The sequence below is a fragment of the Varanus komodoensis genome, unplaced genomic scaffold, assembly GCF_004798865.1.
Source record: "Varanus komodoensis strain SLA01 unplaced genomic scaffold, ASM479886v1 scaffold29_1, whole genome shotgun sequence".
Lineage (NCBI taxonomy): Eukaryota > Metazoa > Chordata > Lepidosauria > Squamata > Varanidae > Varanus > Varanus komodoensis.
This window is the reverse complement of record NW_025335759.1, coordinates 7440751-7460008: the sequence shown is the minus strand read 5'-3', so window position 1 is coordinate 7460008 and position 19258 is coordinate 7440751. Positions and strand designations below refer to the sequence as shown.

The 19258-nt window shown below is 46.5% G+C and overlaps 1 protein-coding gene across 1 annotated transcript; it reads right to left on the bottom strand.

Moving 5' to 3' along the window:
• On the bottom strand, positions 1-18935 carry UBXN11 (UBX domain protein 11). The gene is made up of 14 exons (XM_044435055.1): positions 18871-18935; positions 18179-18216; positions 17626-17736; positions 15595-15695; positions 13835-13889; positions 13347-13423; positions 12727-12841; positions 11168-11385; positions 9742-9819; positions 5724-5844; positions 4470-4573; positions 2976-3046; positions 1593-1739; positions 1-200 (listed from the first exon to the last, which is right to left on the bottom strand). Exons 1-14 carry the CDS (start codon positions 18933-18935, stop codon positions 29-31), a joined length of 1473 nt encoding a protein of 490 aa, XP_044290990.1. The 3' UTR covers positions 1-28.
• Between the last annotated feature and the right edge of the window lie 323 nt (positions 18936-19258).

The following is a 19258-nucleotide window of genomic DNA, read 5'->3' as shown; positions in this document are numbered from 1 at the left end:
TGTGTGGCAGCCGAGCCTGATGAAACATTCACTGTGAGCCAATACAGTCGGTGCCCTGTGATTTTGCCAAAGGGCCCTTTTTCCGCAGCAGAAGGGAGGCATTGGGGACCAGCCCACATTCCTCCAGGGTCATAGAGTCATCATTATACACCCGGATGGGGAAAGTGCTGAGGATCTCATACGGTTCCACCTCTCTTCCCCTGGAAAAGAGCAGAAAAGTGCTTGCAAGTGAGCTGGCAGGAACATTCACTGATATCTGAAATGTAGGAAGTAATTTGGTTAAAGCTGAATTTATGCTTTCTGCGTATATTTGACTTGGAAATCCAAGTGCTTTAGACGTACTGACAGCTCTTCATTGCATCAAGTACAAAATGATGTGAAGCTGTCAGATGCTATCCCCCCACACACACATTCCAGGAAAAATATCAAACAATAAAATACAGTATCATTACCTATCAAATATTTGGTGAGTAGGTGTCAAATACTTCAGCTTCAAAGGCGATTTAAGATCAACATTTGCAGAAGGTTTTAGTAAGCAAATCCATTTCAACATTATTGTAAGCCATAAGAGTGCATTACAGAAAAAACCCAACTCTGTTGCAAACAGGAAGTGTCAGTCTGAGGGCTGAATTCAATTTTAAATAATCTCTTGGTGTCTGCACTCTTGGTGGGCAGAGCCAAAGGCAGAAGGGGGTAAGGCCAGAATACCTGCATATTCTAGATTAAAGCCTTTACTGCCAGTAGCAACCTCAGGAGAGACATTCCCGACTTTAAAATGGGGACAAAGCTGCATTAAAGCTGGGAAACCTCATGACTGGGGGCAAGGAGGCAAAGCCAGGGATGGGGGCATGAGGACGCTGGTGAGCCTATGGCTCGCCCCGCCCCTGCTTTATCAACCTGATGGTTGTCCTGTGTGGAGCAGGCCCATTGAAAGGAATGGGACCAGTGTGAAGGAGGCATAATCCTCTTCAGTGGCCGGGGTCTCCTTGCCAGAGACAGCCATGGTCTGATTGAGGGTTCTGGGCAGCTTGCTGCCTTGTGCGAGAAGCCGCTCTGGTTGGGTGCACAGAATCCCGTGCAGCCGAGGAGCGTGATGTGCCCTAGCCGGTGCCGAATGCGAGGGAGTGCGCCATCACGGCTTGTTTCCCCTCTGTGACCGTGCAGCCTGGCCCATTCTCTGCACCAAATTCAACTAATTGGCTGTGGAGACCATGAAGGAAGTTGGACCCGAGGGGATGGCAGATGTGGGGCAGGAAGAACCACTGTGGAGAGAGCTCCTGAAGAGGAGCCAGGATCCTGGTGTGCGATGGAGTCACTCCCTCCGACCTCGGGCTATTAAGCACTACCTGGCCCACCTGGTAGGCCAAAGGACCCTGGTTCACAGACCACATTGCTTCGCACAGCACCCCCCCCCCGCCCCGCCCATGGTACAGTTTGAATACAGAGGGGAACTTTGCAAATCCATTCATTTCCTTATCAATGGGTTTCAGAGCAAGTCATTTGAGTTGCAAATTTTGAGTGGACACCCCCTGTGCCCAAGGATATGCCAGGGCCACTTGTTCCTCCAAAACTGCTAGAACGATGGCTCTTACCTGCTCTGAGCAAGGTGCTGACGCAGGTCTCCAACAGTTTCTGAAAACAGCATTTTGATGATGTATGTCTTCTCCCCGTTCTCTGACTTTATCCGCAGAGTCGCAACACTGGGCTCAGAAGGGTCCTTTTTCTTCTCCTGCCCCAACCTGACAGTCAAGAGAAAGTGATGAGCAGAGTCAGTGACCAAACCGGCAAGTCTGATGAGCCCGTCTGAAAACAGGTTTGGTTGGGTGCTGGACGGGCCCCTCACTGTATGCATCTTTTTCATACAAAGGAAAATCCAGAGGTGGGTCTTACAAGACCAGGGCAGAACTACAGGCTTGGGAGCCAGATCCAGCCTATGAGCGGCTCCAGGCTCGGTGCTCCGGGCCCAAGCGCTTTCCCCATCCCTTTGGCAGTTTCCTGGCCCCTGCCTAAGGCTGGAATGTAAAGCATCACTGCGTGGTCTGCTTAAAGAACTCCAGTGAAGGAGAGCCTGCCCCTTAAAGCAATCTATTCTACTTGTGGACAGCTCTTGCCATTCCCTAAAGCTAAAATCCGCTTCCTTGCAATCTTCTAGCTGGCACAACTGAGACGGGCCTTTCTGATAACTGATGACACCCTTCGTTCTTCCCCTTGGTCTTCACTGGCAACACGCTGGGTATGTTCTGGGTCACATGCTGTTCACTCAAGGCAAGCATGAAGCTTAGCCAGCAATGGCATGTGTTCCCTGCTAGAACGCTCCCCAGAAACGTTGGCAAGGGCACAGTGGTTCCATGGCAGAAACACGTGGCTCCTGGCAGTCAAATCAATGTGAAGAAAGTTCCCTGGCCATGCAGAGAGGAAGGCCTCCAAAGGCTCACCATAGAGAGGGAGGAAGCGGGGGGGGGGGAGAGGGAGGCCTTCTTGCCCCACCCATCCGGAGAGGGAAATCTCTCAGGCATTTCCTGGCTGCAGACAGGAGGCACTGTAAGTTTGGGGAAGGGGAGCAGGGGTGAGAGATTTTCACAGGACTGCCTGCAAGTGCCTACTCTGGCTGGCAGCAGCTCTCGTAGTTTTCACGCAGAAGGCCCTTCTTCCCCACTTCCTTCACAGTTGTCTTTAATCGGAGGGGTGGGGGACTGAACCTGGGGGCTTCTTGCATGCAAAGTAGGAGCTGCGCCACTGCAGCTGGAGGCTCGGGCTGAAAGGTGCTGCCGAGTCTGTTCTACTTCCCATCGGGGCATCTCCACAGGTGAACGAGAGACCCAAAGCCCAAACGTCTCTGGGCAGCTCTTGCAGGGAGGGCGCCCAGCGATTTCAGAGGAGCGCCAAGCGGGTCGCCACAGCGCGTGCAGGCCCGCTTGCCGAGGCCTCTTCGATGCGAAGATGCGGGGCGGCGGGGAACGGCGGCTGTGCTGTACCTGTTTCTCATCGCCACAAGGCTGGGCGTCTCCACCAGGACCACTTCATGGCTTGGTGCTCCACTGGAGCCCTGAAATCAAAGAGGAAGCACTCTGTCCAACCTCTGACTGTCCCGAGAAGCAGCTGTGGGCACTGGGCCATTTTGTTCCTCCTGTCACAGCCCCCAGTGTAGTGAAGAAGCAAAACTATTTACAAGTCTCATTTAGAGCAGGTTCTTTAGTATTACTTACAATTCCCAGACTCAGCCCCTAGGCCAGGGTGAGGAACCTGCAGCTTGCCAGATGTTGCTGGACCACAACTTCCTCATTCTTGACCGCTGGCCATGCTGCCAGGAACATAAGAGCTGAACATCTGGAGGGCTGCAGCCTCCCCAGCTGTGACTTAGAGCGTCAAAACTTAACAGGGATTTTTGAAGAAATTGGGCTCCTTTCGGTGGACATTCGGTGCCCTGCCATCCCATCGATTTATGTTAAACCACAGATGCCTGGACTGTGGTGCATCAGCTGTCACCAAGAGGTGACTCGGGGGCAGGGTCTTTGTCCCCACCTCGGCCATGAAGCACTATAAGCCACACAAAGGCAGGGCCTGGTTTATTCTGCTCCCCTGCCTGAATTCTCTGCTACTTGTGAAGCTCTGAAAGGAAGTCTCACCTGCTGCAGCCTCCACAGCACACAAAGCGAACGTGGCCTCTAAACCTTTAGTCTAAAACCAAAGTGCTTGCAACTGCTTTGCACATATTCATCCTCCAACACCATCCATATCTGTGCCTCTCACATCGGCAAATGCCTAAAGCCGGCTTCTTGTGAGCCAGTCTGTGGCTCACCCCAGCCCAGCACTGTGTCATGGGGCAGGCAGTGAACCCCAAGGTCTTCCTCTCTTCTCTGGAAATGCCAAGGATTCCCAACTCGCTAAGCAGGGGCTCTGCCACTAATCCTTGACGCCACCCCTCGTCTTCCTCTGTTGCAACCTCTCCTGCCACAATTAAAATGGCAAGCCCTTACGAGACCTGTCTGTGTCCCTCCCACCTTATTTTCAAAGTGCTGTGCATGTTGATAGCACAATATTACTGCTAACACTAATCATACGCCCAGTGGGGAGAGTGGGTGGGTGGTCCTCCTAGGTCGCTGCTACTCAAGGACAGTGGTGGGCTTTCCAGCCTTTGGTTACCATGTCAACAGTGATTCCCAAAATGAAGGTCTGCGGTGGTTAAAGATTTGCACATTACTCTTTGGACTACTGTAGGGCTTTAAGCCAGGTTTGGAAAGCAGGAAAGCAGACAGACAGACACATCCCACCAGGACAGGAATTCTGCATATTCTGCCTTGGTGGGTTTGGTTTTTGTTTTTGAATTTTTTGGCACAAGCTGGTAGAGAAAGGTTCTAGTGCATGGACTAGATACCGCTACTGTAAAGAACTGCTTATTAGCAGGGCTGCTGAAGTAACATAGGATCAAGCCCCATTCATCCAGGATTAAGGAGGGGATTCTGAACTACCTGCAGGGTTTGTTTGACTTCTTCCCGGACGTCAATCACGTGCCCATCTCGGATCAGTGACGGTGGAAGCTTGCTCAGAAACTGCTCTGCGGTGAGCTTGGGACCTGTGGTGAGGGAGGGAAGATTTCTGGAGCCGATGCTTTGCAGAGCCCATGGAGGAAGAAGTGCCATTGGCTGTTGGGGCTTTTGCACCAGTATCTTGCTGACCTGTGACTGCCATCGGGACAGCAAGACCTCCCTGGCCTCCACCACTGGCCAGAGGCCCACAGACTCCCCGCCTCCCGCACAGGCCCACAGGCTGCGATGGGAAAGAGAACTTGCACTTCTGCAGGGTGGGGTCTTGGCCATCTGTGGGGACATGCAGCTCCTGAGTTGCCCATCTGTGGCCTAATCGCCAAGCTCCGAGGAACGTAACACCTTTTCTGTTTGAAATCTACTATTGATCACACATGCTTAGGTTTACCTTTGATAGCTCTCTGCAGAAAAGTGTTACATTTTCACAGAAATCCCGTATAGTAAAATTGTGTACACACAATGAGCAACCCCAACACACGTCAGGATCTGGGCAGCTCCAGGGCTCCATCTGCTGGTCAAGCACCAGAACAGCTGCCCTGCTAGTTGCTGGATTCTTATTTATTTATTCTATTTATATCCGCCTTTCTCCCTTCCCATCAGGGCCTTGATGAGCACCAACGGAGAGCCCTGGGGAGGAGCTACAGAAGAGCAGGAGCTGCCTCAGCAACACAGGGCTCCTGAGCGGTGCAGCCTGTTTCTGTGCTTTTCTTGCGGAAACGTTACCTGATTCCTTGTCCTGCCCTGCCTTGCCGCATCCTGTCTGCCTTCCTTGCCTGCCGGCCACACGTTATTACTCTTGAACAATTCTATCCATGCAGCATGGTCTAGGCTGGCTGGGGGTGATGGCGTTTATTTATTATACTCATACCCTGCCCGTTTTTTCCTTTCAAAGAAATCAAGGCAACTTAATTCTCTTCCTCCTCCTCTCACTCTTATCCCCACAACAACCCTGTGAGGTAGGTTGGGCTAAGCGCCTGTGACTAGCTCAAAATCACCCATTGAGCTCCATGGCTGAACGGGGACTAGAACTCAGATCTCCTGAGTCCCAGTCCTGCGCTCTTAACCACTGCACCACCTTATACTGGCACTGTGGTCCATCACAACCAGAGGGCGCCAGTTGCAGAAGGCAGAGGTGAGGAAGTGCAAGGAACAGCTCCAAAAAATCATCCACCATCTCACCTGGGATCACATTTGTCTCCTTGCCTCCGCTTGGCTCGGAATGGCCAATGATATGCCCCTTGCCGGAAAAAACTGCTGGCAGTTGCCTTTCTTGGAAGAGGACGTCTCTCTTGTCAGTGACCTGTTGAACAAATCCACGTCGCTAGTCAGTGCCCTGCCTGATCCTGGACTCCAGAGGTCAGTATTACGCTAGACAACGGTTACAGTATGTGAGTTCGCAAAAGCAGTACGTGGAGCATGAAAAACAAGTCCTCGCTTCTTTCTGTGGAAGCCTCAGAGCACATTACTCTCAGAGATGGCTGGGTAGGGCATGCAAGTTTATAATGCCTCCGTCGTATGGGGAATCTTTTTTTTTTGGGGGGGGATACAATGGCAGATGGACCCTTGTGCCCCAGAAGGTTGGAACTACAAGGGTATGTTCCTAGCAGCAGCAACTTTCTCATCAGCAGCGGCTTCATTCCCTCTCCCACAGAGCTGGGGAATGATTTGCCACTGAAAAGAGCACCGTTGCCCTTTCCACATCTGTAAGTGAAGCTTGCTTTTGTCTAGGGAAGATTCATACAGTTTTAGCCTGCCAGGTGTCTGTATGAGAAGGTGTTTCACAGAAGCAGTCTCTGGGCCTGTTCGGATATTTCAGCCTAGACGTAGATGCTAACCCAAATAGCTGTTATAAATAGCATTATAAATGTCGAGAGCCTGTGTCCACAGAGTGATCAACCACTGGCTCCTAAAGGGTTTGAGCCACTTTTAGGGTGGTTGAGCTCCTGCTCGTTGGTGTGCTGATCAATAAAAGCCTGGACTTAAAATCAGTGGGCAACAAAGACATGATGCCGATAAAGTAGGATCTGGCCCACAAAAGCTGCCATCACGATAAGCCCATTGATCTTTGCGGTGCCACAGGACTCTCTTGTTTCCATGGCCGAGAATGAAATGCGACTAGCCAAACTGGTGAATCTCTGAAAATAATTGAAGGTAGGTAAGCGAGCAAGCTTGAGCTTTCCTACAGCACCACACGCTGCTGTGTGACTGACCTTGCTGTTTCACGCTTGTTGCAGAAGCTGCCACAAGGTGCATGCGTGCACAGAGGCGGCCACTTGGAAGACCCATGCGCATCTGCCTGGGGACCCACCACCTGCCAGGGCCTGCATATGCTCTCCGCAGATGCAATGGCAGCACATTTCCAGGCTGCCCCACTTCGCTTGAAACGATCCTTGCCCACTGGACAGGGCAGGGTGGTGGAGGGAGCGATGTGCCTGGCGTGCGTAGGAAAAGCAAGCATGCTGGGGAAATGTTTCTGTTTAACCTTTCCACTTGGCACAGTCTTTTCTCCAGAGCAAGAAGAGTTATTCCGTAGCACACAAACCGCCTCCCTGTCCCACCGTACCGTTTGGAGTGTCCCTTTAGGATGGCTGTGTAAACTGGCTCTCAGATCACAGAAGGGGAGAGCAATTTAGACTGCCAGAAAGCTCTTGGAATCCACTGAGACCTCAGGATAGCGAGATCAGAATCTCGAAACTCATACGCCCCTGAAGACATAACCTTCCTTCCTGTGTCTAAGCCCTGCCACACACGTGCTCCGTTTGCGCCTTCTTCTGCGAGGCCGCCAAGGTTGTGGTGCCCACGCAACCTCAGCTAAGGGAGCAGGTGCCTCCCCGCAGCTGCCTCACAGCCTTGCTTCTTCAAAGGCTGGTTTTAGAAATTCCAGATACTTATTCGTTGCTCATTTCTCATTACATTGCATTTAGAACATTTTCCATACAACGGTGAATAATGATGATAAAGAAAAAGAATTCCCCACCAGGCCTTAAAAAGCAATTGCACTATCTTTATATGATGTCACCCAAGAAGGATGATGTGTGTGATATCAAAATGGATCAGCATTTATGCCCTATCTGAATAATCTCTTCAAGAAAGTTAAAATTCAGCTCCACTTACTAGTAAAAGGCTTCTAAATGTTTTTCTTTTCTCAAAATCATATTAAATGATTGGGTTTTATCATCACTTTAATCTTTCCAAAGGCAAGTACACTGTACGTGTGTGCACCCGTGTCCAGTTCCATGTTTACAGGGACGAAGGGAGTTCTAGGCATACCCCAAGGTTGTCCACATCTCCAACACACGTCACTCTGTATAGGATTTTCATTTAGTGACCTTTTTAGAGGGTTTTCTCTTAAATACTGCTGTTGAATATTTTGTTCCAAATTTTGAAAAACTAGACCTTCCCACATATCAATGATGCAACTATTATTCAAATTTTTTCTCTGGTTTGATTTTCAACTAAAGTTTCAGAGTCTCCCAACAGGATATTTTATTAAAGCAAATATGAGAAGGATCGATTCCATGAAATAAGCCACAGCCTTGAGTTTACAAGAGCTGAGCAAGGCTGTCAAGGCCAGAATATTGTGACAGGTTCACTGTATGTCAGACACAACGTCATGGCACGTAACAGCAACAATCCAACCCATTGCTTCTTGCTCCCTGTAGCAATATCCTCAATTTGCATCTCCAATACATGGCCCATTGTTGCCGAGAAGTAACGGCTTCAGCCTGCATTCTGCCAGGCTGTCTGTAATAAAGGCAGGCTTATGAAGACAGACCTGAGCATGAAGAGTCACAGTGGCCTGTATTTCCCATCACAGAAACAACCTGCACATCTCCTTTCAAGTATCCTCCATGCACACAGGCTAGAGTTCCTGCCTGACGGTTCTCTCTGCTAGGAATATATTGGAAATATTCCCAGTTCTCACCTTAATATTCATCTTTCTGGATTGTTGAAAGGTGTCAAATTGCCCATCTCTTTCTGTGTTTATGTTGGACCATGTTGTGCATGAAATGTAGCAGATTGTCTTTTTAGAAAATAATTACTTTACATCATGTCTTCTTCCAAAAAGAGGTATTTTCTTTTCTCCCCCTTGCAGAAGGAATGCTTCTTCTCAGATGATGCCTTTTATGCATTATGCATTTCATTGAAAAATTTCATTGAAAATTATACTTCTTGCTTTTATTTAGGGAAATTATACTTCTTGCTTTTATGTCTTGCTTTTACCTTTTTACAGAGTATTCTCGTATCTTTCGTCTTTTTATTTCTGGATGTTTTTATTTTCCTTTTACTTAATGATACTATTCCAACATATTCCAAATAAGTAAAATTTATATTAAGTAAATCTGCAATATCTGCATTTTTCCGGTGTGTATGTTTTTCCTTTCTTGGGCTTCACAGTGAAATATGAAGTAATTTTCAAGGCCAAAATATTATTGTAACCCCAATCACAATGTATGGGCATGAAAGGTGGACAGCGAAGAAAGCAGATATTTTCAAAAGATGGTGCTGGAGGTGAGCTTTGTGATTACTTTGTACTGTCAGAAAGACAAAAAAGTCCTAGATTAACTCAAGCCAGAACTTTCCCTAGATGCAAAAATGACAAAACTGAAGCTGTCATACTTTGGACACATCATGAGAAGGTGAGACTCGCTGGAGAAGACAATCATGCTAGAGAAAGTCAAAGGCTGGAGAAGGAAAGGAAGACCAAATACAAGATGGATTGACTCCATAAAGGACAGCACTACCTTGCATTTACAAAGCTGAGCAAGGTGATGGTAGGCAGGACATTCTGGAGGGTTATCCAAACTTTGAGACAATTTGACAGCACATAACAACAATGCAATCACAAAGCTTATCCATGCAGCCACAGCGATTCATTGCATAAAAATATTTCTGCCTGTCATTGTTAAGAGTAATCAAATAGATTCACTTAAAGCGGAAGCAGGAGAATAGTCTCAGTTCTTCGAGAAAGAAAATTTTCTAGTCTCTTAAGCAATTGGTTTTCAAAAGCAGAAATCAGTCATAACTGCTTAAGCAGAAAGCTTCTCTCAGTTCTTTAAAACAAGTTCACATGCTTGGGTTGAACACCAACACAGTGACTTAAACAGAAAGTTGTCCCACCCTCTGACCACATTTCTGTGATAAATAGATAGAACTTCTGCAAATCAAGTACTCAATTAACACTCAGGAAACTGACCTGAAATGGGACCCCATCAGGGAAGTATCTCTGTAGCTCAGAAGGAAAATAGCCATCCATGAGGTCACGCAGGCATTGCTGAAACCAGAAGCAGGACCTGGATCTCAGATTTTCTTCTGCAATAACTGAACACCCTTAATGCATCTTCATTCAAACCCAGGCCTTTCTGATGGGTTCTTTTTATTTATTTAAACGTATTCTCTTACCAAGGCTCAGAGCTCAAATTGAATTTTTTTAACAATCTACTTAAAAAATTAACATTTGCTACTTGTAATCAGTCTGATCAGATGTTGGATTATCTGGGATATGTTACTGCTTGTATGTTTTTATAACTTTAAAATCAGTAAAAACATACTTTAACAAGCAACACATCCAGTTTCACCACTTTGAAACCACATGCAAATGTTAAGACCAAGATTCTAAGGTGAATGTGTAGTTCAAATGGTTTGAGGGACAGTGTTATTTTCTAAGACAGAAGGGGCCACAATTTTGGATAGCAATCCTGCAGGTCCAGTTCTGGCAAAGATCAGATTACAGTGGGGTCTAGAGCAAGAAATTTGGGCACTTAAAAGAGCAGGTAGCAAGAGCAGAAGGCAGACAAGTGGATGCTGAGCAACATAGAAACAGAGTGAGTCAGAAGGGGCCTCCCAGGCCATCTAGTCTGACCCCTGGCTCCACTCATGCCATGCAGGGCTAGACAATAGGAAGGTCAGGTCCTACTGACACATCTCTCAACAGATGGGCAAAAGTGTGTGGCTTCCAAGCGTTTAACAGTACCCACAACTAAGAGCCTCTGACTGGCTTCACACAACATGACAAGCAGCCATGCTGGTTGTTTGCCAGTTGCTGGTTGTTTGCCATTTGCTTGGACTCAATAGCGTTTAGCAACCCAGTTGCAGCTGGCAACCATGGAAAGAACCAATGGTTTGTTGCAGGTTTGCTTGATTCACAGCAGATCAGCATGTCATCCGAACCTGAATGACAGAACCCATTGTTGTGGAACCCCGGCCCCACAACAAGAGAGCCACTTGTTGGCTTGTGACATGCAAACCCTGCCATAGCCTAGCTGCACTCTCTGCTCAGGACTGATTCCTTGCCTCTTTCACTTACTGGCAAACACTTGCATGCAGCTCTTCCCGACTGGTTCCTCTATTTGGCCCCGAGCTCAGTTTTCAGTTTTGGCTCTGACCAAAGAGGTCGAATGCAGCTCCCTGGACTGCTGCCCAGGGAGCCGTCTGGTCTCAGCCTCACCCTCTTAGCAGGTTTCTTACAATACACCAAGATTTCCTTTAGAGATGCAAATGGCATCCATCTCCTTCTGGGCAGAATGGGTTGTTTTGAGGTTGCCACCATCTCCACGAAAGGCCTCCCTCATACCCCTTAGCAGTTACTGTGAGACCCCAGCCAGCCGGAAACTGATGCATACCTGTGTGGAAGGTTCTTCATAGGACCGGAAGGGTCCGTTGAACATGACAATTCCATTCCGATAGAAAGTGAGGGGGACTGAGTCCATTTGCCTCAGACGAGCACCCCCTGAGGTGTGTTCGATTTTGGACATGCCCTCCCCAGCCAGTGCATTTAGATCTTTCAGATTTTCGAAAATTAGATCAAAATTGATTGAAGGTTCTGAAATGATGGCATCACCTACAACAGAGAAAGGAAACATTACTAAGGGCAAGACAATGCCAGGCAACTCTTAACTCCTGTAATTTTTATTCCTAACTCTTCTCCAGTATCAAAAGAGTGCTGGAAGAGCAGTCCCACCATTGTCAGGACTCTGCCCTGCCCAGACCTCGATCCTAGAGTATCTTTGGAGGATGATCAGGAATTCCCAGCAAGCTCCCGCATCCCCAACAATTCTGAAGAAACTTCAGGCCCAGATTTTTTTTTCCCGATTTATAACCTGCCTTTTTCCTACAAAGGGCTCAAGGCAGCTTACATCATTCTCCTCCTCCATCTTATCCCCACAACAACAACCCTGTGAGGTAGGTTGGGCTGAGAGTCTGTGACTGGCCCAAAGTCACCCAGTTGGCTCCATGGCCGAGCGGGGACTCGAACCCGGATTGTCTGAGTCCCAGTCCCATGCTCTTAACCACTACACCACACCAAATGACAGCCAAGACAAGAAGTTTCCCCAGTCAATTGTCTGAGCTCTTGGACTCCCCTGTCCCCGTTACAAACAAGACTCCAAGAACAGAGGAGACCACCTGCCAAGCACAGCTTTAGGGCCACTGTTTGCATCCAGCTAACTACACAGCAGTCTGCTTGGGAGGAGTGCTTATGCAAGCACCTGCCCAGATGAGGCCCTGGCCAAGCACCAGGAAGGGGTGGGATCTCCAGCATCCTCCGCTGAACTGGGCTTCCTTCCATTCGTACCAAGTAGCTTCCAATACAACTGAAGCAGCTTTATTAAAGCCAATTACAATGTTCAATGGATCATAACTGAAAGAGTACAGTAGTTAATATTCAGGAGACCAAGACAAGCATATCAATAAATTCAAAAAGCCCTTCCAAAATATGAAGGTTTGCAGAGGGTGCTTGAAAGCAAGAAAAGAGATGGTTTGAAGACTCTTGCTGGGAAAAAATCCACAGTCACGGGTCCACCACTGATCATGCCTTGTCTTTAAAAGCCTGAAGAAAAAGTCAGTTTGATAGCAGCAGTCAATTATAAACTGTTTTTCTGAAACCACTTCAGAGCCTGAATATTTGTATTATATGCTACAAGATCCTTTTCTACAATTCTTTGCATGGTTATTTAAGGAATACCAAGGGGTAGGATTTGTTGTGTATACAATACAATGCCATCAGTGTACATTATATTGTATGGTGTTGTACAAACAAAAAACAAGCCTTTGTCCCAAGGAGCTTACAGTGTAAATATCAATAGTCATCAAACCAAGAGGGGGAGAGGAGGGAGAGAACAAAGTAAAATATACTGCGTGCTCTTAATATATTGAAAATGGACATTTGTTTGTCCTAACCAACCCGGCTTCCAGAGAGTCTGTGATGGAGCATTCTCCTCTTGCTTTGGTGCTTCCACCTCTTCTAGGGAATATGTCCCTTTTCCAACCCAGATCAATCCATAGTCATTCAGAAATTCCTGCAGGGATGGGGGTAGAATGAGAATAACTTAGAAGGTGATAGGAAAGGGAACATGGTGAACAACCAACTCATGATATACTTAGCATTCTGATACAAAATAGGAAAGCAATTCTCCCAAAAGGAGATTTTGTTTCAGGGCTCCTATCCTAACAAATCAGTAGGTTTTTAAACAGGGATGGCGCAAGAAGTCACCTAAGCCTGATTTGGCTTTGATCCCAAGGGGGTGACAAACCCAAGTCCAGATGAAACGCGAGTCTTCTGATCCCTGAACTTCAGCATTCCAATCTGTGGGAGGAGAAGTCCTCTTTGCCCACCATGTCCAAACAACCCTCTTTCTTCCCTGTTCTTTCTCCTTTCAGTTGGAGCAGCAACATGGGCAATAGTAAGGGACTCGGCCACCTTTCTCTGCCATCTCCCTTCCACGGTCACCCGAAGCTAAAAAAAACTCTAGAGCAATAGCTCTAGAGAAATAAATAACCTCTACTACCCTCCTTTACTCTTACCTCCATTTCCCAAATCTGATGTTGCAGCTGAAGGCATATCACTTCCAGCTCCTTAGCTCTGCTCAGTCCTGAAGTTTCTGATAACAGGGTGGCGGGAGAGAGAGATTACAAGAGATTTAGGCCTCCTTATTTTGCTTAGTATTTTGTTTGCACAAAAAGCATAGATAGTCCGGGAATCTGTTATCAATGACAAGCTATTTGACTTGGAACAGGAAAGAAGGAGGTTGGGGTTCACCCCGGATATGAATCTTCCAAATGGGCAACTTCACACATGAGCCTGGCCAGCTATGAACACCGGGGCCCAAGAACTTCATCCCTTCACCTGTGGTGAGGTTCAGAAAGATGTTCATCTCATATGCTCATGAGCGCAATGCTTTGGCCTGGAAAATGGTCTTGAATCACACTTCTTCCATCTCTAGCAAGACATGGCCCCTGTCTTTTGCTGGAGGAAGAAAGAAAAGGCAAAGGGAAGTATGGTCCTATATTACCTTTTGCTTTCTGAAGGATTTTTATCTGCTTCTCAAACTCTTTGATTTTCCTATTCTGCAAAGCAAAAGACAACATTGTCATCTTTAGGGATTCAGCACAATCCACAGTGGCTGAATTATCTGTTTGTTGTGTGAACACAAGTATATATTCATCTCGGGGTGCTTCGTGCATCAATTACACCCCCCCCCCCCCAATAATCTAGGAATGGCATCGATGTCTCAGTGGGGGAAACACAGGATCACCTTTCATCCCTTCATGTGAGAGGCCATTGAAAATTCTGATCCATTTCTTTCTGCTTCCAGGGGCCATCCACATGCTATGCTACATACCTGTCTCAATGCTTGTTTTCTACATATACTGAATGCCAAACATGCAGTCCAAATTTATCGCCACTACAGAACTTGGATTTTGTGAATGGGAGGGAAGGAAGAAGGACTAGCGATTAGGGAAGGTAGATGGTAAAAGACGAGGGAGGAGCAGCACAGAATAGCATGGCAGTCAAAGCAATTCACTGCCCAGAGGATTCCCAAGGAACAGAACTTTTGGGAAGGCAGGACTTTCTTAGAACCCCCGTCTGAACAGGAGGGCTGTGCCAATTCCCCAGTAGCTCTGACTTACCACTCTGTCTCTCTAATTCTATGTCTAACCTGCCACCTTGGAATGGGAGGTTGGCTTTCTCAGCTGCGAAAACAGCTTGACTTGAAAGCAGGACCATCTTATGCCTTTTTTACATGGCAAGTCAGTTGCTTAGAATTTCAGTGGGAGGCAAGGCGGCCTGAACAATGTGCCTCAAAACTCATACACAATTATAGAACCCTTGGCTCTTTAAAACTAAATGAAACCAAGCCAAACCAAAAAGGAAACCCTCTTGCATAACCACTCAAATTCCTCCTGCAATCACTCTTCTTCTAACAGCTTAAACTCTAGTTTGCAGCTCTCCCTAGGAAGGGTACTGGCTTCCATGATGCATGCTTTCGCAACCTCCTGTTTAAATGGTTGCCATCTGTTATACTACATGTCAATACCTTGGAAAACAATCCAGAAACTTCAGTTTGCCTAGAACAGGGGTCTCAAACTCGCGGGCCAGTTGCCGGGACAGGCGGGGCACGGGGGAGGGGCCCTGCGGCCTTCAAAGCGCCGGCGGCGCCCGGGCCGGACGTGGGGTGAGCGGCCCACCACCACCGCGGTGGTGGAATACTTGATGCAGCCCAGCCTCACCCAGACCGCCCCCAAGTAAGTTGAGTTTGAGACCCCTGCCCTAGAATATGGCCGAAGGACTGTTAACTGAAACTTGTTGTGAACATGCTATCCCAATGGACTGACTCTCAGTCCATTTCTGGGCTTAATTGCTTGTTTTAACCTTTTGAAAACCCTCCAAGGTTTCAGAAGTTGGGTCTGAAAGACCACCTCTCCTCACATGGATCTACTTGGACCTTGAGATCATCCTATGAGGTCCTTTTTTGAGTGCCCCAACAAGTTGAGGCATGTGGGTTTCTACAAGCAAAAGAGTCTTCTGACTAGAGGCATCCAAACTGTGGAACATCCTCCCTGATGAGGTCCTAATCACTTTTGCATGCCAAAGACCCCTTTATTTTCTCAGCCCTTTTAAATGATCTTGTGGTTCTTAATATGGTTTCCACTCTGTGAACTTTTATTCCTCTGCTTTCTTCTTTCTTTCCGAAATCTTTACTGGGATTTGATTTCAGTTTTACAAGCAAGCCAACCGTCCCCTCATTCTCCCCAAAGAGAGCATCGTCACCTTCTGGTGGATCGCTTGTGCTTGAGTTTTGACCATGTGCTCCAAAGAAGCAATCTTCTGCATCATGGAGGCCATCAGCTCCATGTCTGTGGGAGCAGGTCCTAAGGCACAACAGCAAGACATCAGGAGAACAATTCAGGGTCTAGCATGTTGCTGCTGGACACACAGTGGCTCATTGTGCTCCTTGCAAAGGAGGCAGGGGCCAGAATGGTGGGCATGTGGCCTGTGCTCTGACCAGGTCCTTGGGCGAAACAGGGGGAAAACTGCTTTAAGGGCTACCAAATTCCTGGGTGTGGGGGGAGGGGTGTGTTCCAGTGGGAGTGTTCCAGTGCCTTTTATTTTACTCTCTTCTCATCTATATTGCTCAACAGCCAAAGCTCTCTGGGCAGTAAACAAGTGTAACATTTCTACCTACGCCACACATGCAGATGAATTTTTTTTGTGATTGCCTATTTTACGTTCTGTGTCCAGGTTGTGCACACATGTAGAGGCAGAAAGAAAGAACCAGCAGCTTAACCAGGCCACAGAGACAGCCAGGGAACCATAGCTCCATTCTCTTCCTCTTGCAGGAGGTAAGAAAAGTAGAAAAAATAACAAGTTGAACTAAAAGAAGAAAGAGAATGGGTGAGTCTTCATTTCCATCTGGTTAGGTAAATTTCTGCAAGAAAGGAGGAAGTGTGGTTTATGGGTCAGCTTTGTGTAAGTCCCCAGAATGAGCACCTGCATCTTTTAATTAGAGGTATCAAAGCCACCATTATTCATTCACTGGTTCAACCAGTGTGATAAGCAACACTGTTCATACTCTGTGCTAATTAGTTCCACATTTGATGCAAAGGAAACCCCTTTGCTACGTGTAAAATGCAAAACACAAACCATGGTGAAAAAATAAAAAGGCGTGGTTAGGATTTTGAGATGGGTGCCATTTATATCAAGATACTTAATTTTGCATATACTTCTCCAATCTGCATGACCTTTTATCCCTAGCTGGCAAATAAACATTATGTTGTAAAAGAACTGTGTTTCAGGGAGGTTTCACTTCCTGTGATGTTAATCGTGCACATTTCTTTGACCTCACTGATGCTTTTGGTCAAGCAGGGTTTGTGAGGGTGTTGGAGGCTTTCTGATATGAGATAACCCTCTGCACAATTTGTGCAGATTTTGTGCAACACTCTCTGAATCTGGCATCAGCTTATTTGCAGGGGGGAAGTGAGGTTTTGGATATATTAAACTAATGCAGTAGAAATCCCCAACCTTTTTGGATTTTGGAGACATTTGGAATTTTGAGGAATTGCTGTTGGCATCCTACCCATTGAGTTTATTATCTTGGGTTGTTCACTAACAAGGTTTAAACCACGCCTCTCCAATCTGGCACTCTCTGGATCAGCTAAACTTACAACTCTGATCATTCCCAGCCAGCATGGCTATCTAAAAACCAGTAGATGCACAGATAAGCCAGAAGAGGAAGCTGGAAGGGAATATACACAACCTCCATTACAGTGAAATAGGCCCACAGTCTCTCCAGTTTGGTCTGGAGTTCATTTATTATACAATAGAGGAACAAGAAGGGCTTACAAACTGAGTTCCCTAAACAAACAGGAAACAGCTGGAATCCAAAGATCTACTTCAGGCTTTCTCAAAGGCTTGTGCCTGCCCAGTGGAACTGTTGATTTTGTTTCTATGAACATCTGAACTATCACTCATTCCAGGTTCAAACCCAATTTGTTAGCTGGCATGGGTGGGTTACTACCTGAGAAAAACTGATCTAAAGCCCTGTTGCATTTCTTTGGATTCTGGTCACTACTACATAATGCTGAGATATACCATGGAGCCTAGAAATGCATGCTTCCTTCTTTTTAATACTCAAAACTGAGGATGCAGGGAACCCAAATCTATGAAATACCCAGTTCCTCCTGCATATGAGGAACCACAAAAGGCAAAACACTCTTCATTATACAGAGCATGCAACCTCTGAGCTGAGCTGGCATTATAGTGTAACTTAGCCCAACTTATCACCAACTCTTTCAGTTATACCAAGTGCAGCTGGATTTGCTGTCACTCCATCTGAGCAGGAAGGCACATTGACTTGTACTGGAATTTGAGCTCCTGGCCCCAGGATTTCATCTATCATAGCGTTTTCATCTTCTGTGAACCAAAGTGATAAAGGCATTAGCGAAAGCAAAACAATGATTTCCTCTTGCTCAGACTTCACCAGTGATAGGGTACTTAAAACAAAGGTGATTTGTATGGATGTGTAAAGGAAATGGGAAAATGTTTTGGGGGCCATAAACTGTATTATCAAAGCTGAAGGAGATGCAAATTTGAAAGACAAGATACACACAGAATTTTCTCATCTCACAGTCAATGGACTGAAGCAAAGTTGAACTCCCTGCTCTTCCATGGACTCTTAAGCGGCCTTGGTTAAGTCACACTCTCTCAGCCTCACCCTCTGTCTGTAAAAGGGAACAAGTGACTCACAGCTAATTTTGGAAAGCAATGAAAAGGGATTAAGAGGACATCATATTGATCTATAAACAATTATCTAGGATAAGATATACAAAGAAATGACAGCACGTTCATCACTTACCCGTCTGGAAATTCTCTTTGAATGGCACTGCCCTTTTTCTGAAATCCAAAAAAGAAGGTAACACATAAAGCAAACAGGAAATGAGTGGTTATTTATATAAATGTATAGTTTCAGTACAAGTGGCAAGGAACTTGCCTCTAATGTTGCAATCTAAATCATTGTTGAAGTGCAATAACAATAGCCAAGTGCTCACGGAGGCTGGTGGAGCAGAGTGAGGTCAATCAGAGTGGCATCAACGAGTTACCACAGGTGCAGACAACTAGGCCTAATTGTTCTGTCTTCCTCTTTTGCAAGGTCTCTAGATACACTTAAGCAATGCAGAAAAATCAACGAAACTGAGGAACAGAGTCTTTACTTTGGTTCAGAAGGGACCAAGGACCACACTTTTTCACGCTGCCCCATGTGTGGGGCCATATAGCACAGCAAAACAGCATTTTTAAAATCAAACATCTACTGCAGCAGACCATCACTGACCTTGCCCATTATGTTGGTACGCAACTACACAACAGCCATTGTTTATTTCTTTTTTTGGAATCCACACCAGAGACATGCATTAATCAAACCTCTTAGTTTCCTGATATGTACACATAAAAGGAAAACACCCATGAAGAAATGAAGTTGACTACAACACATGTGCAGACATCTGCAGCTACCACAAGTCCATGTAGCTGTGAAGGTAAGGCCTCACTCACCCTTCTGACTCCAGCTGAAGTGGCATTTTGCGAATCTTTCCCAGAGAGGAGAGAGGTGATGTCATGGTTTATCTTGAACACAGTTTTAAATCCTAAGGGGAAAAAAAAGGCAGAAACATACATTAGAATTTTTGAAACGCTGAATTGTTGCTGGCACTCCTCTACATGAGGGGTACATCTTGTACATGATTAATTTTTGGAGATGTGATGCATTTCTACAGCACATCTGACCCTCGTAATCTAAACTTTTGGATGCATCAAGGAGTTAATTGAGGCTGCTCCTTTGCCCAACCTCATGGTTGAACATAAAACTTAGAAAAGCCTCCAGGTTGCCTAGACTGCAACTCCATTTATATTTCTTGCACTTCTGATTGTGAGATATAGTGCC